The 23,522-nt window shown below is 43.6% G+C and overlaps 1 protein-coding gene across 3 annotated transcripts in view; it reads right to left on the bottom strand.

The window, feature by feature from the left end:
• The window catches only part of ARHGAP10 (Rho GTPase activating protein 10), a 338,204-nt gene extending 321,218 nt beyond the window's left edge, over nt 1-16,986 (bottom strand). For 2 of the 3 annotated variants that reach the window (XM_025874287.2, XM_073892334.1), the window contains exon 1: nt 16,593-16,985. In XM_025874287.2, the coding sequence (XP_025730072.1) occupies nt 16,593-16,746 (154 nt within the window). In that variant the 5' untranslated portion in view covers nt 16,747-16,985. Of the gene's footprint in view, nt 1-16,592 lie in introns of all 3 variants that reach the window. The other variant, XM_073892335.1, reaches the window with a different exon arrangement.
• Nucleotides 16,987-23,522: the final 6,536 nt, after the last annotated feature.

Raw genomic sequence — 23,522 nt, 5'->3', positions numbered from 1 at the left:
CATCCGGTTTCTGGATGCAGGACTGCTCATCAACAATTTTGCATAGCCATATAAGCCTTTTAGAAAATATCAATTAAGACATACAGTCAAATCTCAAAGATTCCAGAGTTCACATCATAAATGTGTAATTTAACCATCACAATTCCCCTAGACTAGCAACGAAAAGAAAATAGTCCAAATAGGTCACTTACCTACTTTCAAATCTTTGCTTTAAATACTATCCAGCATACACAATAAAATGGAGACAAGGGAAGTATTTCCAGAGACTATCATACTATTCAGAAGAAAATAAATTTTTTTTTTAATAATAAACTTTTCCAGAAACTTACAGGATTATCTGATTCAAAACTTAAAATTAAGGCTGGAATATATACAAACAGAAAAAAAACACCTGCTCTAATTTCTGTTCAAGAAAAGTTTTCTTTCCTTAAAAGGAAAAAAGAATGTAAAATTGCTCAATCTACGGTGTGACATGAATTATACTCACCAACATCAGTTTTTCTTAGCAATACTTTATTTCTCCAAAACTAAACAGAAGCACTGTATCAGTGTGAGAAACTGAAATTAAGCCAGCAAATCACTATTTAATTTTTAAAATATTTTCTTGGACTATCACAAATTAAAATATTATTTAAAAAGAAAGTGTCGCAATCACTCGGTACCTTAGAGGTTAAATACAGGAAGGCACAGACACTAACTACCCCACTGCATCAATAACCTTAACCTTGTATCCAGGCAAGCTGCACTTCATTTCTATCTCTCATCTCTCCTGCCCTTCTCAAGTTTGGTTAAAAGGAATCAACCAAGCAATGGGAAAAATAAAGGGCAAACTTAATTTTTTTATCATATATCTTTTTTTTTAAGATTTTATTTACTTATTTGACATACAGACAGAGACAGCGAGAGCAAGAGAGACAGCGCACTTGTACAAGCAGGGGGAGTGGCAGGCAGAGGGAGAAGCAGACTCCCCGCCGAGCAGGGAGCCGGATGCGGGGCTCGATCCCAGGACCCCGGGGTCATGACCTGAGCCAAAGGCAGGGGCTTAACTGACTGAGCCACCCAGGTGCCCCAAACTTTTTTTTTTTTTCATTTATTTATTTGAGAGCGAGACAGCGAGCAGGGGGAGGGGCAAAGGGAGAAGGAGAGAGTCCCAAGCCAACTCCCCGCCAAACACAGAGCCCGAGGCAGGGCTCCATCCCATGACCCTGAGATCACGACCTGAGCGGAAACCAAGAGTCAGACGCCTACCCACCTGAGCCACCAGGGGCTGCAAGGGCAAACTTAACTCTGACTTACTGTCTTCTCACAGTCCTCATTTACCCCGTGAAGCCCCGAGGCTCAGATCAAAACAGGTCTAAAAGTCACCTTCAAAAATATAAGTTCTCTTACAGATCAGGGATCTGCTTCTTTTTCCACATTCTACAAATCCCTTTGCTAGGAACCTTAGCATTCTGGTAAAGCAATTACTTACCGCCTGCTTTTTCACCCCAGTGGCAAGCACATGATTCAGCTGGCCCAAGTATACCATCTGCCGTGCTCAGCGGCGGGTCCAGGCTGGGCAAGTGACCCAGGACTGACAGGGCCTTTAGGGAAGGTAACCACATGTCCAGGTTTTCCCCAGGACAATCCCAGTTTATCCTTGTTGCTCTGGCATAATTTTATTTTCACAAAAGTATCTTGATCCCCACCTCAAAGACAGGGTTTCTCAGCCTCAGCACAATTAACTTTAAGCTGGACCATTCTTCATTGTAGGGGGCTGTCCTGCACATCGCAGGCCATTCAGCAGCACACCATCATTGGCCTCTACCCACTAGAAGCCAGTAGCACCTCCCAATTAGGACAACCAAACACGTCTCCAGGGGGGTCAAATTCATCATTTGAGAACAAATCCTCTACGGAAAAGGAGTTACTGTTCTCTGGAATTCCCAGAGCAATAAGAAAGATAGCCTTAAGCTATCAGCACCATGCCAGAGTGCCCATCTGAGGGTCAAGCCAACGGAGGGAAATGCCCGAGATACAAAGAGTGACCTGATGACATTGTTGGAACCCCTGGATTCAGGTACACCTAAAGCAAGCCCCAATCCTCAGACTTCACTCACATGAGCCCAGAAATTTCTTCTTTGCTTCAACTACTTTAAACTGGATTTCTCTCACTTGCAACTGAAAGAAATGAATGAGGATATACAGCATGTTTGTCAAAAATTTGAGCTGTCAAGACAGAAAAAGGGTTCATGGAGCACCTGGGTGGCTCAGTCGGTTAAGCATCTGACTGCAGCTCAGGTCATGATCTCAGGGTCCTGGGATCCAACACCGTGTTGGGCTCCCTGCTTAGCCAGGAGTCTGCTTGTCCGTCTCCTTCTGCCCCTCCCCCACTCATGTTCGAGCTCTCTCTAATAAAGTGTTTAAAAAAAAAAGAATAAAAAAAGAAAGAAAAAAGGATTCAGGTTAATTTTGAACCCTATCCTACACCTTCCACAAAGAGACCACCAACTCTAGCTCTAGGGACACAAGCAATGAACTTCTAGACTAAAGTGCTGGAGTCCCTCCCTTTGTAGAGACTGAGAGCCTCCGCATCTCACCTCCAGGCGCACAGTGTGTCTACACTCAGTGCACCCAGGGCTAAAGAGAAAGGGGTGCCATCTGCACACCACTGCATCTGAAGAGTTACAGTCATCGTAAACAATTCTTTCTTCTAGAATCATTTCTTAAACTTATTAGAACCTAAGCAGATAGCTAGAAAAGAGAATGAAAAGATCTTTTTAGATCGCTGATAATTACTACACTTTAAACTCTTACAGGTTCTATTCCTCCTCCTCTCTTGGACAAAATGCAAAAATCTAAAGTCCTAGAGTCTCTTCCCAGACGTTGCCAGAGGCATTTTCTTCTCTGTAGGCATCTAAAGACAACCAGCATAATTCCACAGAGATAAAAGAGAAAAATCAGCAGTGTCATTCTGTGGGGGGGGGAAGGTGTTTTCATTTAATACTTAAAAAAAAAAGTTTAAAGACTGAATAAAGTATTCAACTTCAAGTGCCAGTAGAATAAAAGTCTGCAATTGAGGCATTTGTTAATTTCTTTTTTTTTTAAAGATTTTATTTATTTATTTGTGAGAGAGAGACACAGCGAGAGAGGGAACACAAGCAGGGGGAGAGGGAAGGGGAGAAACAGGCTTCCTGCTGAGCAGGGAGCCCGATGTGGGGCTCAATTCCAGGACCCTGGGATCATGACCTGAGCCGAAGGCAGATGTTTAACGACTGAGCCACCCAGGCGCCCCTAGGCATTTGTTAATGTCTTGATGATTGTTTATCCAGACATTTTATTCCTACCTTTTCTCCCCATCCACCTTCCATTACCTAGTCTCAGTTTAACATCTAGATTCCATCCATCCCCCATTTCAAACAGACTGTGAAACAAAAGTCTTACAAGCCATGTATTATTTATTAACCAGAGAAAGAATGTGGTGGGGGAGAAATTAAAACGCAATTAACTACTAGAAACTATCTTGCCATCTACCTCACAGAGAAAATAAATCTACTGGTAATAATTTCCTCAAAGTCCTGACACAAATCAACAAATTTATCTGAGTCTGCACCCATCTCTTCCACCCTTCTAGTATTGAAATAGATGATGGGTGTGTCCTGCCTTCACCTGGACTCTGAATCCCATCTTCTATATTGGGTACTTGGTACTCTGGAATGTTCCCTGAACCTTCAGGCTCCTCCTCTCTGTTGGATATCGTCATCAGCATGTTCAAATCTCACCCATTAACCAATAGTTCCGGAGAGCTATCTATACCACAGGTTCATTTATTACACCCTCCCTCTCAATCCTCTGCAATCAGGGTCTCATCCCTGCTCGGCCGTAAACTAATCCAGTTATTACCAATGTCGCTGTCCTTTTTTTTTCCCCAGTATGACATACAGTGTTGCATTAGTTTCAGGTGTACAATACAGTGATTCCACACTTCCACACATTACTCAGTGTTCTTCAGGACAAATGTACTCTTAATCTCCGTCACCTATTTACCCCCATCCCCCCTACTCACCTCCCCTCTGGCAACCATCAGTTTGTTCTCTACATTTAAGAGTCCTTTTGTTTGACCAATGACACTGTCTTAATGCAATGTCACCTGTACTGCCGGTACTGGTTCTCTTTGTAACATGACCTTGTCTCCTCCCTCCTCCTTTCTCCTCCTTTCTCCGTGACTTGTGCAACCCTCACCAGATTTTCCATCTCCTCCCTCCCCCCCACCCCATGGTTACAGCTCTCAAACCTCCTTCTCAAGCTCTTCTTCCATCCACCCTTTGAAAAGTTGTATTCCCGGGGCGCCTGGGTGGCTCAGTCGGTTAAGCGTCTGCCTTCAGCTGATCGAGCCCCCACATCAGGCTCCCTGCTCGGCAGGAAGCCTGCTTCTCCCTCTGTCCCTCCTCCTGCTTGCTCCAGCTCTCTCTCACTCACTCACTCTTTTTCTCTCTCACTTTCTCTCTCTCTCAAATAAATAAAATCTTTAAAAAATAATAAAATAAAAAAATTTTTAAAGCTGTATTCCCCAGGATTTGCCCAGCCTCCCTGCCTTCTCCCTTTACATTCCTCCTCTGGGCAGGTTTTCTACTGTTACACGGTGTCATTTCCTATCTATATGCTGTGTCTCCAGAATCTTTACCTGCAGCTTTATTCCGTGTTCCTGAAATACATACTTATAAAAAAAGCAAACTACTGAATGTGTCCACTGGATAGCTGAGAAGCACCTCAGTCTCAACATATCTAATTCAAAAATGTCTCCTCTCTCCCACAGAACTTGTTCCTCTAGCTGGACTACCTCAGTGAACAGCACCCAACTGCTCAGGGCAGGAACTAAGGAATCGCCCTGGGTGCCTCCTTCGTCAACCCCCACACCCAATCACCCACCACAGCCTGCAGCCTCTGTATCCTCCTCCTCAAGAATCTGCCTCTTCTGCTACCAAAGCCTCTGGCCTAGATGGGTGACCTCCCAACCTCCAGGTCCCCTTTCGTCAAATTCACTCTCACAATCACTGCCTGCCAGAGAACTTGTTCTAAAATGCAGTTCCGATGATGCCAATCCCCTGCTGGAAATGTTTCCATCACTTCCTACTGTGCTTCCAATGAAGTGTGAAGTCCTTAACTGGCTTCACCAGGCCCTTCCCAACCCTGCACCTGTCCACTCTGCAGCCCCATTGTTCTCACTCTGCTCCTGCCTCACTCCCAGCCCACCAGAGATGTTCTTCCAGCAGTGTAGCACACGATCTCTCTGGCCTCCAGTCCTCTTGCATGCATTTGACCATGCTTGAAGAACTCTTCCTCCCTACCCTCAGCATGGAAAGCTCCTAGCCTTCCCAGTGGCCTCAGCTTGGAAGCTGCTACTCTCCTGAAGTCTTCTCTGACTCCGACTCCCTTAGTCCTGCTAACTAGGGCCATAGCATCCCAATCTTACTCAACAAAGTGAATGACAACATTTAATTAATCTTCCATCTCCCCCACTAGAACTCTGACTTCTGCACAGATACCCAGGGTCCCTATTCACTGTTAAACCTCTAGCAACTTGCCCACAATCGGTGGGGTTTAATGACTTGGGATGACACTTTGTCCCCACTGTCATAAATGAGGTTATTAGAATGATGGCTGTGAATAGATTTTCAATTTTTTGTCTGTGCTTAGCAAACACATTCAGGGGTCATTATGAATCAGTTTTCTAAGTGCTTGGGAAATAATTAACTAATTTAATTCTAGCAACATTTAGGGAAAGAAAACTACTATCCACATTCTACAGAAGAGGAAATCAAGGCACAAAGGAGTTAAACAAGTTGCCCAAGATCATATAGTAAATCTGACATCAAAGACCATGCTCTTCAATATTTTTGCTCTGCTGCCTTTGACCTACATTTCACAAAAGAAAAACAAAACTATCTGTCACAGTGACAGAAGTCCTATCTGCCAGATTCTCCAATAAAAGTAATGACATGTCAATGACACTCCACTCCCTTGTACTTCTTTGGCTTTGTCCCCAAAACTTTCAAGCAAAGAGCTTCAGTAATATGCTGGATTTCAACACGCTAGGACAGCTGGCTTCTTCTATTTAATAAATGTAAGGCCTATATTCAGCCCAGTGCTCCAAAATACTGTTAGCCTGAAAGAGCAAGGAACAGGTTTCAGAGACTATTTCTACTCTCTCTACTGGTAAAGGCACAATGTGTCCAAGTTCAACCAAAGGAAGTCAGAATGGTGCTCTTTTGATGATGGTGATGAGGACAGTACCTACCAGGGGCCAGACACAGTTCTGAGATCCTTTACTAGGGAACATTAGGACTAAATAATACCACCCCATTAGAGTTCCTACTATCTCCATTTTACTAATAACAAAACAGAAAGTGAGATGGGGCCCCTGGGTGGCTCAGTCAGTAGAGCGTCTGCCTTTGGCTCAGGTCATGATCCCGGGGTCCTGGGATCGAGTCCCGCATCGGGCTCCCTGCTCGGCAGGGAGTCTGCTTCTCCCTCTGCCTGCCGCTACCCCTGCTCATGCTCTCTGACAAATAAATAAAATCTTAAAAAAAAAAAAGTGAGGAACTGAGGGTTTAAGTAATTTGCCCAAAGTTTCATTTGCCCAAAGACTAGCAGTCTACACTGCTAAGAAGTAGGGGGGCCAACTTTACAGTCAGAGATAAAAACATTCATCTTCTTAGAGAGTATTAAACATCCTGTATTCAGACCTGAAGTGACATTACTCTGAATTTCCAAATGGATTTCCTCCAGCCACACACCTCACCATGACTCACTCCCAGATGGTGGCAGAACACACACCTTGACACCCAAGGGCAGACGGTGCTCATGGGTGAACAAGTCAACAAGGAAGGAGAAATCACACTCACCATTGAAATATTAAGTGGCACAGGATTAACATCTTCCTCAGGAAACACAGGGAGGAAATTCTAGTTCAACCAGGGAGGCAGGCCTCCAGCAGCAGCAACAGGGGTGTGATGCTTGCTTGGGACTTAGCGATGCCTGCCCTTAGAATGTAAAGTGTCAGGGGTTTTTCGGCGTGTGTGTTTGTTTGTTTAAAAGAGAAGGATGTCAAGCCTTCCTCATTACAAAAGATCCCCTTGGCAAGTCTATAAATTAGGTTCCTATATTAGGATAATCAAATAAAGCAGGCTGCGGTTCCTGTTTGCTTTGAGACCTATCACAAAATACCAACCAATCCCTGCCTAAAAATCAAGTTCATATGACCTATCTAGACTGACAGTTACCAGAGTTCTTAATGCACACTGTTGATGAATACAAATATTTTTTTCTCTAGATACCAATATCAGAAGTCTAATTTCAAGGAAGTGAAAAGGCTTTAAATTTTGTTGTGATTCAGACCAGTGACTGAAACTTAAACTGGTTTGCTCTGATTATCCACACTAAGCTGATAATTTATCAAAAAGAAATTTTACTAAAGAACTTCAAAATTCATGGGAACATTATTTACAGATTGTTGTCAAAGCTGCTGTTTTAAAGTTTATCAAATTAATTACAATAAGGCTTTCATGCTGCATAAATTCTCTAATAAGTTGTTTGGCAATCAAAAAATGCATGACTATATGACACATCATAGAACATCTTACGCTTTTATATAACATCTACAAAACATCAATTAACAAAGTCTTCTTAAACACCACTTGGAGGAAAAAGAGCTTGAACTAAATGAAATAGAGGTACAGATGTATCCACATGGACAAATCTCACAAATATGAAATTGAGGGAAAAAAAGAAGTTGCACATATAGTATGAGAACCATTATATAAAGTCTAAAAACATGCTACCTATTATCTAGGAATTTGTACAGATATATTAAAATGTCTAGAAATAATAAACACCAGATTTGAGATAGCTGCTACTGTTTAGGGAGAAGGACAGGTTGCTACCAGGGAGAGGCAGACAGTAAGCTTTCTTCTAAACCAAGATGCAAATACAGAAATGTTTATTATGAGATTCTTTATACACACACACACACACACACACACACACATAGTTATTAATGAGTTAAGGACAGGGCTATTTCCATATGCTTCTCCACTAACATTAACAACCACTTATATCTTAATGAAAGAACATGTTACCTGAAAGACGATTTATACACAGTGTGCTTTCAATGAGTTAAGAACACAGCTATTCCTATATGCTTCTGCACATGTTTACAAAAACTTGCATCTTAATGAAACAAGATGTTAATTGAAGGACAAAATATACACACTGAAGTTATTATGAGATTCTCTGTATCTCTTTTTAAACTATCTCATAATTTTGGTAAGCAAAAAAGCCTAATGCCAAAATACGAGAACAAAATGAAAACATATTCTACTAAAGAGTGGGACAAGGAATGGGCAGCAAAGGAAGGATGGGCGAGCGGAGATTAAGAGAGAGAGACTGAGGGGAAGGAAATGATACTGTTTTAAAGCAGAGATCTGAATCTAATGGATTCTAAATCAACCAATCTCTGAATGTCTATACTTATTATACAAACTAGAAACCAGTTTTATTTACAATAATCATCCCAGGGGGCCTTAAATTGTCAGTGGTGGCCCCTGTGCTGAGCTAATAAGAACAGTCTCCCAGGGCGCCTGGGTGGCTCAGATGGTTAAGCGTCTGCCTTCGGCTCAGGTCATGATCCCAGGGTCCTGGGATCCAGTCCTGCATCGGGCTCCCTGCTCCGCAGGAAGCCTGCTTCTCCCTCTGCCTCTCTCTCTCTCTCTCTGACTCTCATGAATTAAAAAAAAAAATTTTTTTAATTCTTTAAAATAAAAAAAAAGAACAGTCTCCCAACTACATCATGAAGTATACACACATTCCAGATAACCAAGATTTATCATAATAACTTCCCTTAACACAAGACCGCAGTTACACCCCTTTATGGAAACAGCTAATGATTGCAGTTAAGGGTTTCAGAGCCAGACAAAAGTAGGTTCCCATCCCAGCTCCTCCACTGACAAACTGTGTGATCTGAACACGCTTTCACACCGTACCTATTCACTGCCACATACAGCCCGCCATCACTTAAAGCACGATTTATGGTAACTTAGCAGACTACCCAGCATTTTTTTTTAATAGATTTTATTTGTTTATTTGAGAGAGAGAATGAGATAGAGAGAGAGCATGAGAAGGGGGAGGGTCCGAGGGAGAAGCAGACTCACTGCTGAGCAGGAAGCCCGATGCGGGACTCGATCCCGGGACTCCAGGATCATGACCTGAGCCGAAGGCAGTCGCCTTAACCAACTGAGCCACCCAGGCACCCACTACCCAGCATTTTTATATCCTTCGTAATTCTTGCTTATGACCCAAAAAACAAACAAAACCATCAGGTGTCATAAATAGCTATTGGAGTCACAGACTCAAAACAGCTTCTTTGGGAATCTGTTGAGGAGACTTTGAGGATCCTTTCATAGAGAATAGGACTACCTAACAGGTCTCAGGTACAGCCCTCTTAGAGGCCTCTCTGACTGCCTTTTCTCATTGTGAATTTCCCATAGCAGACACAAGCACTGTCCACTAGTTGTTAGGGTTTCCTGGAGATTAGACACTAACATTAATATCCTCTAAAAGTGTCACTGTGATTTTTAAGTACCTGAAGGCTCCAGTCATTGATGTTATCATCCCAGGACCTTGAGCACAACTCTGTCACCTTCAACCCCTCCTTCTCAGTCCTCTAGACAGAGGCGCGCTACTGACTGCTTGAGTCTCAGCTGCAGGTGTTTTGCTAGATCTACAGCGGCCTTACTGACACTCTCTACTTCATCTTCAAATCTTTGTGAATTGGAAATAAATTCTGGAGAATGTTTTCCCAAGACACAATTTAGCTTTGATTCATCAACTTATTTTCAAGGTTTTTCAGCATCTCGCATGGCATTCAAACTTTGGAAGCCTCCCAGCATTTGTCAAATTTGTCTTTCTTGGTCACCGCTAATGAGGATATGAACCAATATATTCTTAGGGGTAATAAGCACCAAAAGGTTAGATACTAATCACTGGGCCAGAGCACCATTTTTCAGACAAGAAAAGGACCTGGATATTAAAACATGTACCTGCAATTTAAATAATACATCATAAGTGTTAACATTTCACATCTGAATGCTTATTCTAAATGCTTTACGTGTATTCGCTCATTTAATCCAATGAGCAACCCTATGCGGTGGATAGTATTATGATCTCCATTTTATAGGTGACAACATAGAGAAAAGCCAAGCAACTTGACCAGGGTCCCACTGCCAGTGAGTGGCTGAGCTAGGATAGGGACCCAGACAGACCAGTACCCTCAACCTGTGCTCTTAATCCTCTACCCTGTACCGTATCATCAGCTACTTTAAAAATTAAAACACAAAAATGCCCTCCTGACTTCCCCTTTCAAAAGTCAATAATGCTCCCTGGTCCCCGCCAAAAAAACTAAACAAAAAGGAGGCGGTCAAAGGAACCCCAACAAATGGGAGGACAGGGAAAAGTCAATGTGTCAGGAAGACATGGGGAACACCGGATGACTGACCCATAAAACATTTTAAATGAACATGGCTGGGGTGCCTGGGTGGCTCAGTCGGTTAAGCGACTGCCTTCGGCTCAGGTCATGATCCTGGAGTCCCGGGATCGAGTCCCACGTCGGGCTCCCTGCTCAGCAGGGAGTCTGCTTCTCCCTCTGACTCTCTTCCCTCTTGTGCTCTCTCTCATTCTCTCTCTCTCAAATAAATAAAATCTTAAAAAAAAAAAAAAATGAACATGGCTGGCCAGTAGAGAGCTCTAAATAGAAACTATTCTATAGGGGCACCTGGGTGGCTCAGTCAGTTAAGCGTCTGCCTTCAACTCAGCTCATGATCTCAGGGTCCTGGGATCAAGCCCTGCACCAGGCTCTCTGCTCAGTGAGGAGCCTGATTCTCCCTCTCCCTCTGCTGCTCCCCCTGCTTGTACTCCCCGCTCCCCACCCTGGTCAAATAAATAAATAAATAAAATCTTAAAAAAAAAAAAAAAACTATTCTATATGGAGTCAAGGACCACCTACAGTGAGTAATGCATCTGAAGCTCTAAAGCCTGTCTGGGTCCACATCCTAGCTCCAGTCTGATGGTAGTTTTTCTACAGCAAGTCTACATTCATACCAGAGACTGGCCCACCATACTAAAACCCCAAGCAAGAGGTGAAGACTTACCCCAGGCGATGCCCTGAATTGTTGGTGATCCATGGTGATTTCTTTGGGACAAAAAATACATACGAGTGTTCTTTTCCATTCAGGAAAAAATTATACTTGTAATTTATCAACTTTTTAAGTAATATTTTATTTCTATACCTCCCTAAATTCCACTGAATAGCAGCATCAGCATGAAATTTACAATTATACAACTCCACCAAAATTGGAGTGTGAAGTAGCAGAAAACACAACCTAAACTGGCTTAGGTCATTTAACAATATATCCAGAGTTGGGCTTTCGACATAGAACAATCTGTGGCTCCCACAATGACATCAAAAACCCAGATACAGTTACCTCTGCTCCATAGTCCTTACCTTGGCTCCACTCAACGGTCCCAAGATGGCGGTAGCAGCTCCACGCAACACAACCAGATAGCATAGAATAATAAAGAACTTTTTTTTTTAAGATTTATTTATTTACTTACTTACTTGAGAGAGAGAGAGCACGAGTGGGAGGGGCAGAGGAAGCAGAAGAGGGAGAGAGAATCTAAGCAGACTACAAGCTAAACATGGAGCCTGACACAGGGCTCAATCCCACAACCTTGAGATCATGACCTGAGCCAAAACCAAGAGTCAGACACTCAACTCAACCCAGGCACCCCAAGAACCCTTTTTAAGAGTCTCCTCACACAAAAGGAAATCTTTTCCAAAGTCTCCAGCAGCCTTCCACTCATGTCTCACTGGCCAGAACTGAGATATATTCTCATTCTTAAACCAGTTACCAGCCCAGAAAATAAGTTCACCATAACTGAGTTAGAGTTCTGGGACTCTTAAACCTGACCATATGTTTTTATAACTGCCCAGGTGATTCTAAAGATCAGCTGGGCTTGAAAAACTTAGTTAAACTAATCAGAATTACCCCTAATCACCCTTCCCTGCATCTCCTGGGAAAAGGTATAGACACCTGAACAGAATTCCGCTAGAGAAAAATTATGCTGGCTGGGCAAACAAGAGAATCTACACAACCACTTTATATATGTGTTTGCAAAACACTTTCACATAAAATCACTGGATTTTATTCAGTCCTCAGACTGGGCTTTCTGCTGTAGTCCCATTTTACAAATAAGGAAACTGAGGCTTAAGTTTACAACGTGAAATTCTTTTAAGACTTCCAAGCTTCTGTATGCTTCAGTGCAATAGCAACTTGGGAATTCCCCTAAAAGGGATTATCATTTGAATCATTTCTCTAAAACATTAACATAAAGAAAGCAAAAAGGAACTTTTATGTTGTCCTGAAGAAAGCAAAGCAAAAATCAAGAAAATGTTAAAGGAAAAAGCAAATACTAAAATACCAAGGCCTTAAAAAAAAAAAAGTACTAAAACCAAGACTTGGAAGACTCCAATTCTAGTCCTGTCTGCCACTCACACTCTTCTCCATGTCTATGCTTTAGAGCAGGCTCACTTATGAGGGGCTCTCTAGCTTAATACACACACCAAGAAAGCTAGACAATCTAAGCTTAATAAAGAGTATTTTACATAACTGTATAAATGCTTAATAACTCTAAGGACTATTTGCTTTAAAAAAATTTTTTTGCCTCTAAACAGAACAAATTCTCTCAAGGTGGCCTAATGTAAAATTTGTGGAAAAGCATATATGGCCTATTTCTGTTCCTGGCAGATATGCTAAACATTTCTATGAATCATAAGCATCTGAAACTACACAGACAGTGCATGAAAGGCTTACAAAAGGAAAGACTGTATTAAAAGAGGACACTGGTTATTCTAGGAAAGGAAAGGCGTGAAAAAGAAAAAGGACTAAAAAATCCATTTAAACAAAGACTCCACTGAATTGAGTGAATGATCTCCTAAATGTGCCACATAAGTCAATGATCCCAGACTTCTCTCTGGAGCTCCCGCCTACCCCCACTGCTATGTCCAAATCCACCCTACACACAGATGTCAAATCCTGTCTCGAAATCAACTCTTTCCCATTATGTCAGCCTTCTGCTGACAAACCTCAGTGATTCTCCACAGGATAAAGTCCACATTCCTAACCTCGCTTTTATGACCCTCCATAATCTGAAACCGACCTCTCCCTTTATCCCATTCCTAACTGGTCTCCTCGGGGTCCTCAAATACTGTGGTGTTCAGGTTTCTTCTCAGCTATTTTCAATCTGACAAGTTCTACAAGCTTCTACTCCTTACTTAAGTTCCCAAACTGCCAGTCATGTCTTCATTCTAACCTACAACAAACTCTTGTTTCTAGCAAAGTTAGAATACTTGTTTCTCATTAAATTTTTAAACTTTATTTTTTAAACATTTATGGGGAGCCTGGGGGGCTCAGGTCATGGTCTCAGGGTCCCAGGATCAAGCCCCAAGTTGGGCTCCCTGCTCAGCAGGAAGTCAGCTTCTCTCTCTCCTTCTGCGGCTCCCCCTACTTGTGCTCTCTCTCTCCCTCTCTTGCTCTGTCAAATAAATACATAAAATCTTAAAAAAAAAAAAAAAGATTTGTTTATTTGAGAGAGAGAGTACGCACATGGGGGGTTGGGGAGGAGAGGGAGAGAATCTCCAGCAGACTCTGCGCTGAGAGCAGAGCCCAACTCAGAGCTCAATCCCAGGACCCTGAGACCATAATTTGAGCTGAAACCAAGAGTCAGTCACTTAACCGAATGAGCCACCCAGGTGCCCCTTAACCTTTTAATGTGTCTGTGTGTGTGTGTTTATCCTTTATTTCTTCAAGAATTTAGCACAATGCTATAAGAGTTCAACCACATTCCCTATATTGGACTGAATTCAACCGCAGGACGATAAACTCAAGGACAAGGGCCTCTGCCTTATTACCTCTTTGTATCTCAATCCCAATATTTAATGAATCATGGATGTTAAATATTTGCTGATTTGCTGCATCACTGAACTCAGCAGTAAGCCTTCAAGTCCCACAGAGCCACCTCCAATTTCTTTAAATATTTATGGAATAGGCAAAGCATCAAGACATCAAAACTACATAAATCTAACAAGTATTTAGTGCATGCAGGAGACATCTTACAGGGCAACTAAAAACAGAAATCTCAAACTCACAATTCTGAAAATGCACCAAATGCCATTTATACACAACGGAGTGTAAGACATCTGAAAATATAATCAGTCTGACCTAGTTGATTGCTATTCTTCGGCAGCTCCTACCCCACCTCACGTCCTTCCTTGACTTTTTGACTCGCAGATGTTATATAGAAAGGCTCAACTGGTTAGGCGAACGAATGACCTACACTGCAATTTCCAAACACTGCAGGACCTTACCAGTGCCTCTAAGAAGTAGGACAAGAGAAACTGAACACAAAATAATTAAGTGGCCCATTCAGCTGTTGTGTGGCCAGGCCCTAACAGGAAAGGTGAATTAAACGCAGGTGTCCTGACTTAAGTCAGATGCTCGTAGTCTTTGATAGGAACTAGAACTAAACTTTGAGGAGCAAGCTGGGCAAACGCAGGGTCTTTCTAACTTGCCTAAAGCATGTGAGCTAAAGCTGTATTTTTGCTGTCTTCTGGGAAAGACTTTAAGTTAATCAAACAAAATGAGAAAAAAGATACTTTCGGGTTGCTCTCTTACTCATGATTATAAATTGTGTTTCTTATGGTAAAGGACAAGAACCAAAAGGAGTAAGACACCAGGTGACAAATTCAAGAAAGTCTACATTCTGGGGAGGAAGGCGACAGCTGGCCTCCCAGATGCACCAGCTGCCGCTGGAACACCAAGCATGTGTCCTGTTGGCAGAAGAGCTAACATGCAGTCACATAAATAGCTTTCTACCAGTGGCCAAACTGGCTTTGCCATCTGCCTCTCCCCATACCAAAGCCTCCCTCCTCTAATCCTAGCTTCAGAGGGAGCTGCTACAGCCAGCAAGACAGAAGGTACACTCGCCAGGCCAGTGACACTGGTTAACACCAAGCTACAGAAGGAAGAAACCCTCTCCCTCATGTGCTCATGTGCGCGCGCGCGCGCGCGCACACACACACACACACACACACACTGCCCTTCTCACTCCTGCCTACATATTTATAACCCCTCCCTACTTCCCACCCAACACATATATCTAATGCCAAGGCACTGGGCAGCCATCAACCAAATAAGCCTACTAGTCCCATAGGGCAAAGTGATTCCCAATCCTTCTTTTGCAACACCAACAAGGTCACAGAACCAAAAGGAACTTTGGACATCATCCAGAGGAGTGACTTGCTTCCAAAATTACAGGGATGGCTCACTAAATTCTTCCCATTAAAACTTATTTCAACTCATTATATTTACTGTTCCAGACACTGTGCTGGGTTCTTGAGAGTTTGTACAGTATGTTTTCATCTTCCTAAATGCAAAATAGTGGTAGTGGGGGAGAGTGATACGGGGTATTTTTCCCAGAGGTGAGGTCTACAAACAAGTGTACAAAGGACTAACTCCCAAAGCTGGGAATTACCGAACTGAGAAACTAGAGAAGCGATAAAGACCCTAACAACACAGACTTGTGAGGTTGGATACTGCCCTGTCGCTTGTCTGCTGTCTTCTTAAGAAGAGAGGACACTCAGAGGCCTCCTCGGAAGGGCTATGGGCTACAGGTGTGGTCCAGCCCCGCAGCTCCTCACTGGAGCTAATGCCCCCCCCCCCCATCCAGCAACATCACCAACCATCACCCAGAATCTTGGCCCTTCTCCCTCCTAGAAAGACTCTTCTCAGATACAGATGTATCTATAGAGATCTATTTCTCCGGTGGCCACTTCCTAGTTTTTCAAAAAGCATAAAAGAACCAGGGAGAAGGCATCGTGGGTGAAATTCCCTGGTGGCAGGCAACGCTGGCTGAGGCCAAAGGGTACGATGTCTGCTCACCCTGACAAGTCCCAGTCTTTGAACCCTCCCCAGCGCAGGAGGGAAAGAATGTGCGGAAAGCAGCACGACGCCGGGTGGACTTTCTGGTTTAGCACACTGAAGGACCCGGGCCGAGACTATCCGAAAAGATCGGAAAATCACACGGTAAGGGTGCAGTGGAAGGGACTTTTGAATAAGTCAGCACGCAGCAGGTTTTCAAAGAATCCCCCAGGAAAGTCCTCTGGAGAGGTCACAAGGCAAAACTAACGAAACTGAGCTTGAGGGTACAATCCCACCTGACCCCGGGGCGGGGGGGCAGGGAACGCAGGCACCGAGGGGTACTGGGCTGCGGGCGGCGCGCTCCCACGCACAACCCCGGGCTCTGGCCGCTGGTAGAGGGCTAGGGGCGGGAAAGGGCACTCGCCACTCGCTGCCTGGGGAGCCGGGCAGGAGTGAGCCCGGGGCCTCCCGGTCCCCAATCTCCTGTTCCGGGGACGGCTGACCCGGGGCACGCGACTGCCTGTCTCCCTACCGCAGAAGCTCCTCCCGGCCTCGCCGCGCCGCAGCCTGGTCCCCGCTTACTTTTGGTCGCTGCGATGAGGTTCTTCCCGTCCTTGATGAGCTCTTTTATGAACTTGTTGGTCCTCTCCAGCTCCGCTTCGTGGGCGCGGATCCTCTCCCGGAACCACGGGCTGTCCAGGTAGCAGTCGCTGAACTCCAGCGGCTGCAGCCCCATGACCGCCGCGGTCCGCCGCCCGCCCGCCGCGCACTACAGCTGGAGCCGGGCTTCGGGGCCGTGGCCAGGTGCGGGGCTCGCGGGCAGGAAGTCCCGGAGAGGCTCGCAGCCCCGGGCTAACGCGGCACGGACGTGTCCCTCGGAGCTGAGCCTGGCCGCGGAGGCGAGCGAGAGCCGCGGCGCCCCAATCCCGGCAGCCCCCGCCGAGCCCCGGGCGCCCGCGGCCCCGCCCCGCCCGGCCCCCGCGCCGCAGACCCTCCCCGAGGCGCGAGCCGCCCCGCCCCGGGCGCCTCCCCGGCCCGCCCCGCGCCCCCGCCCCCCCTCGCCCCCTTCTTGATCCTCCGCCTTCCTTCTTCCTCCCTCCCTTTCCTCCTCTTCCTTTCTCCAGCAGCCTCTTCCTTCTCTTCCCCCGCGCGCCTTTGCCCCTCCTCTTCCTTCCGAGCCTTACTAGGTCTAGAATTTCGTCCCGCGGCTCTCCTCCACCCCCGGGGTGCGTGCCCCTCCCCTTTCTTCGGCTCCCCTTCTTGGGGTGACTCAGAGTCAGCTCCTCGAGGCCGGGACCTCGACCAGGACCTGGAAGGGGCGTTTTTATAGCAGTCTCTAATCCCTTCAGCCGGGAGACAGCGCTCAGATGTCTGACTCGGCGAGGGGAAACGATTGACTCGTTGATATTATTTATCCTGGGAGCGACCCTGAGCTGTGAAAGCTCTCGCACGCAGGGCTCGCTTTTCCTTATTCCCGCTCCTCATCTCAAGTAAAATGCGTGTTAAATCTCCGCTTTAATTGAAAGCTTTACCCGAGCAGGGAGAGCTTGGGGGCCGACAGCTCCTATTACACTCTTCCGTGTATCCACACTGAACGATTTGGAGGGAGGGAGCGGGTGGATAAACCACTGAAGAGTTGTCTCCGTCGTATTCAGATTAACTTTGCTTGGGTAGGTGGAAATGATCTTTATTGTTCTAAAAATAACTACTGGAAAAAAATGCCAGGTTTCACGAGGTGGGGGTGACGATCAAATGAGAATTTATGTCAGCACACATGGAAAAGTATCCTGTGTATTCTGAAACAACTCAAATGTGTTTCCAAAAAAATTAAGACATTTTAAGTAATTGAGATTTATACTTAAATCAGTCGTTCATTACAGTAACTTTTGATAATGGCAACTAACAATTTATTAAGCAATTATGTACCAGGAACTCTACATACATTTTTTTACAAGCTCTCAACATATGTTTACCTATATAGATTTATTAAAGATGTTAATATCCTCCAAGAAACTTCAAACTGATTCTTTAAAACGTTTAGACTCAGCTCTGGGTAATTAAGAATCTGTTTGGACAGCATGTTGTTGGAGTGTAACTCTCAGGAACAAGTTAAATAAGCCTCCTACTCAGTGAACTCTTTTGTTACAAAATAGAACCACGTGCGGCAGACCCACGGAAAAACAGATAAACATTATTGCTTTAATGTCCATCCTCCAGAGAGTTCAAAATGTTTTACAAATAACTTTTAGGCATTGAAAGCTGCAGTTCCTACTAAAATCAGCAGGGGGCTGGATTCTACAGAGAAGAGAAGAGGCAAATAAAGGGGGAAAGACGCAAGAATAGAAGGGATGTAAACAAACACTGAGGACCTGGCAAAACAGAAAAACTGACTCAGTCTTCTGGACAAAACCCTAAACTTATCCTCATAAAGAGGGGCTGCTGACACTCCTCAATGTGTTAAACGTAAAATTAACATGTGAGCTAGCAACTCCACTCCCTGGGTATATACCCAAGAGAAATGAAATCCTATGTCTGCACAAATACTCACTCACGGTAGCATTGTTCATAAGAGCCAAAAAAAAAAAAAAAAATGGAATCAACCCGGGCGCCTGGGTGGCTCAGTTGGTTAAGCGACTGCCTTCGGCTCAGGTCATGATCCCGGAGTCCTGGGATCGAGTCCCACATCAGGCTCCCTGCTCAGCAAAGGAGCCTGCTTCTCCCTCTGACCCTATTCTCTCTCTCTCTCATTCTCTCTCTCTCAAATAAATAAATAAATAAATCTTTTAAAAAAATGGAATCAACCCTAATGTCCAACAACTGATGAATGGAGGGTTAAAGAAAATGTGTGTATCCATGCAGCAGAATGTTAATCTACTAATGGAATATTAATAGAAAAAAAAATAAGTGCTGATACATGCTACAACACAATGAACCTTGAAAACATGGTAAGTGAAAGAAGCCAGTCACAAAAGACCACATATATTATTCAATTCATGTGAAATGTCCAGAATAGGGAAATCAATAGAGACAGAAAGGAGATTAGCTGTTGTCAGAGGCTGGATGGTGACGTGGGTGTAGAGTAAGGGTTTCCTTTGGGGATGATGAAAATAATTTAAACTTAGATTTTGGTAATGATTGCACAGCTCTAACTATACTGAAAATCATTAACTGTACACTTTAAATGGGTGAATTTTTTTAGTATGTGAAGTACCTTAATTACAAAGTTAAGAAAGGGGGCAAGGGGCTGCTCCAGAAGTGCCTCTTTCCTTACGGCTTTCTACTCCCAGCCACAAACACTCTGGTTCATTCACTGTGGCCAGTTCTTCCTTAGATATTTAGGTATCTGGAACAAAATGAGCTGTTTAAAACAATTTTATAACATCACAAAAACATTGTTACTTCTGTCTTTGCGCACACACAGCCCAAAACAGTGTTAAAGAGCAGGTGAATATGACTCTTAATGCAATACTAAATAAGTCTACTGTGATCACCAAGAGTGAAAGGCCTAAGTAGTTTAGTTTTATTCAATTATATCTTGTCCAGTGCCTAGTAGAGTTGATCAGTAACTGTGGAATGAATGAGAAGTATGGCCAAGTGAAGGGAAACATTATGGTACAATGGATAGATAGAAATTTAGGAGCTCCTAGTCACCTTCACTACTTAGTAGTCATACCAGCTTGGCAAAGGTAAATTTTCACTAAATCTCAGGCTTGCCATCCATGGCATGGAGATGATGATTTTGCAACTGCAAGTTGGTTGAGGAGATTTGATAAAATTGTTTTTGTAAAGCATCTGCTAAAGTTATAATACTTTATATTAGGAGGAGGAAGTTGGGAGGGTAGGCTGAAAAGCGGGAGGAGGAGGAGGAAGAGATGAAGATTACATTCCATCAATATGGGGGAAGGGGGGGGGGGAGGGGAATCTGTTCTCCTAAAATCACGTAAGACAGAATTCAAGGAAAGTGATCACAAAAACAGATACTACAGGGTTCCTAGGTCTCATTTTTGTTCATTCATTCATTCATTCTTCCCACAAATATTTGTTAAGTTTCTATATGTATTATGTACCACGCTAGGTGCTGGTGATACAGCGGTATACAAAACAGACAGTGTCTGTCCTCATGGTGCTTTTGTTCTCTGGAGGGAAAATGACACAGTAACTACCCCCCCCCAAAAAACAAAATACCCCACACACATAAATATATAGTTTAAAATGAAAGTGCCATACAGTCAGAGTAAAGAGTGTGTGAGACATTATAATTGAGGGCCTGATAAAAATCGAGAGTCGGGTCAGGAAGATTTAATGAGAAGTGTCCTCTAATCAGTGACCAGAAGAATCAGTAGGAATTAACCATTAAATAGAGGGCTTTGAGAGCAAAGTAGTCCAGGCAGGGAACCAGCCCGTGCAAGCCTCTTGAATGGGAAAGAGTCTGATACATTCAAAAGACAAAAAGAGGTCAGGTGGCTGAAGCACAGTCAGTGAGAGAAACTGGCTCAAGACAACACAGGGTGGTGGAGGAGAGGCAGGGGCCAAATTTCACAGAACTCATAGGCCATATTTAGGATTTTGGATTGTATTGTAATGCTATTGGGAGCCTTTGAAGAGGTTTCAGCATGATGGTGATGGGATCTGGCTTGTGTCTTCTCTCTAGCTGCTGTGTGGAGAATACGAGTCCAGAGGGACACTTTTGGAGTGGTGTGGGCAAGAAATGTTATAGCTTTACCCTCTAAGTGACAATGGAGACAGAAATAGATCAAAATAGATTGTAGAGGGAGATTCTGGGAGTTGACAATGGCCTGGATATTAGAAATGAGGAGGGTGTCAAAGATGGCTGCCAGGCCCTTGTGGTGATAAGTAAGGTGGGTGGATATGAACTTCACTGAACATTCACTAAAAGGAAAACAGGGGATAAGAAGTCCATGTGGTGGTGGTAATTAATGATGACTGGGGTGGGCAAGACCAGTATCTGTTTCAGACTCATTAAGTTTTTAGATGCCTGGAGACATTCAAGTATGTATGTCAGGTAAGCATTCTTATGCTTTGCTAAATGCTTGGATTAGTTAAGGATTTGAAACAATGCAAATTGGTCAGGTTCCAGTCTAGATAAAACAGAGGTTAATACAGATGAAACCTTCCCTTTATGTAGGTTCTGCTACATACAATGTTGTCTTTCCCTGATGAGTAACAAAGTTGCCACATATAAAGTCAAACATGGCTTCTACTTAATCTTTGGATATGTTTCAGACTGAGTCAGTCAGAATTAGGCTCAGACATATTGTAACAGAAAAATCTAAAATAACAGTAGTTTAAACCATAAGGAGTTTATTTCTCTCTCATGTAAAAGCAGTCCAGAAGTAAATAGTCTAACATGATTCCACAGTCCCCAGGGAAGCATTGGGTTCCATCCTGTTTCACCTCAAAATACAAGGTGGCTCCTAGAGCTCCCTCCGGGAAGGAGGAAGAGAAAGGTTAAAAGTGCACCCTGCCCCCACCCCCCGCCAGCTGAGTCAGCACTTTGTTCCACCTTCCGGCCGGTCTTAGACATTTTTGCTATTTATTTCATTAGCCAGAACTTAGTCACATAGCCACATATCACTGCAAGGGAAAATGGAAAATGTGGTCTTTTACCCAAGCACACTGCCACCTAAATCAAACTTGAATTTTTTTACAAAGAGAAAAGGACAATAGATTTTGAGCAGGAACCTAGCAATCTCTGCTGCAGAGATTATGACACCTTTATGAGTGAGGCACATAAATTATAGCTATGGCAAAACATAAATGATATAAAGAGAAGAAATGCAAGATAAATCTTTGAATGTCTTCCAAATTGTGTCAGGCTGCTTTATCTCACAAGTATTAAGGGGGGAAATGCCAAAATAATATAAACAAGAAATTATTGGACCATATCACTAAAATCCTCCTTGGAGAGGTAAGAGAGGCTTCTGTAGATTTATCTGCTCAGCTCTGCACCAGCTGAGTATTGACTTTAGCTTCTTGGAAGCTTCCTTTCTAAGAATTGAATGGCTTCATCATTTCCAGATTTACGCATAAGCAATGCCACTTCCTGCACTAGAAAGATGCTCCCCAATCACAACTACTTCAATCAGGGCATCAAACCAGTTTAGGAGACTGCCATGCCCTATCTCAATTAAACCTGGAGGCTTCTCCCTCAAGTGATCACTGAGGCAAGGGTAGGAGTAATGCCAAATAGCTTAGGCTACCGAGGGGCAACCCTTTGAGCTGGGAGAGACCAATGCAGGTAGGCATCATGCAATCCATTGAGGGCAGAAATAAAACAAAAAGGCAGGGGAAGGGCAAATTCCCTCTCTCTTTTTGAGTTAGGATGTCCATCTTCTCCTACCCCCAAACATTGGTGCTCCTGGTACTCCTGCCTTCAGACATGGACTGGGACTTACACCACTGGCTGTCCTGGTTCTTCAGCTTGCAAATGCAAAACTGTGGGACATCTTCGTATTGTATATGTCCATCCTTTGAGCTGAAGGTGGGTTAATCCACAAAGATATGATGATGCTATACAATAAGTTGGTGAACTAGGAATCTATAAAATATAATGATGAAAGTTGTACAACAATGTGAATATACTTAATCCCAATATACTTAATTCCACTAGTTGGTGAACTAGGAATCTATAAAATATAACGATGAAAGTTGTACAACAATGTGAATATACTCAATTCCACTAACCTAAGTTGTACAACAATGTGAATATACTTAATTCCACTTGTACACTTAAAATGGCTAAAAATGGTAGATTTTACGTTATGTGCAGTTGACCACAATAAAAATAATATAGATATTTATAACCACAATAAAAATGTCTAATTTTATATATCCCAGTGGTGGGTTCTGTTTCTCTGGAGAATACCAATATACTCTGTATCTGCCAGAAGGGCAGTGGGTACATGTGTGTGCCTCTAATGATGACAGAGTACCCACCATATGCCAGGGAGGACCCTAGAACGAAGAAGACAACAGTAAACAAAACAAGCACTTTTGTGAAGGGAACAATTCATGCCCTCATGGATTAATAGTCTCCAGTCAGAGAGAAAGAACATATCAAATAATTACAAATATAAATATTAAATGAAACCACTGATAAGTGCTAGGAAAGAGCTGTACATGATGCTATATATAACAGGAATTTGGCCTTTTCTGAGATGTTAGTGAGGAATTAACAATCGAGCTGAGATCTGAAGGATGAGGAGTTAATGGGTACGGGTAAAGTGGATATGACCTAGAGAGGGGAGAAACATGCCCAGCAAAACCTTGGTCAGAGAGCTAGTACAAGACACTGAAAAAGGTCATGTGGTGGGAACACCGCAGGCTGAGATACAGCCCCTGGAAAGGGAGTGAGCGCTCATCCATCTGCATCTGCACCAGGCTTACCTCCAGATCACTGAGAATGGGTTTCAGAACCCCCTGGGGTTTCCTGCTTGCTTTTAGGGAATGCTCACCTTTTCCAGCACCTTGAGACATAACTTGGAAGAATTT

The sequence above is a fragment of the Callorhinus ursinus genome, unplaced genomic scaffold (assembly GCF_003265705.2).
Source record: "Callorhinus ursinus isolate GAN/ISIS: 27379988/994484 unplaced genomic scaffold, GSC_fseal_2.0 scaffold4, whole genome shotgun sequence".
Taxonomy (NCBI): domain Eukaryota; kingdom Metazoa; phylum Chordata; class Mammalia; order Carnivora; family Otariidae; genus Callorhinus; species Callorhinus ursinus.
Note: the sequence above shows the minus strand (reverse complement) of the source record. Positions and strands in the feature narration are given on the sequence as shown.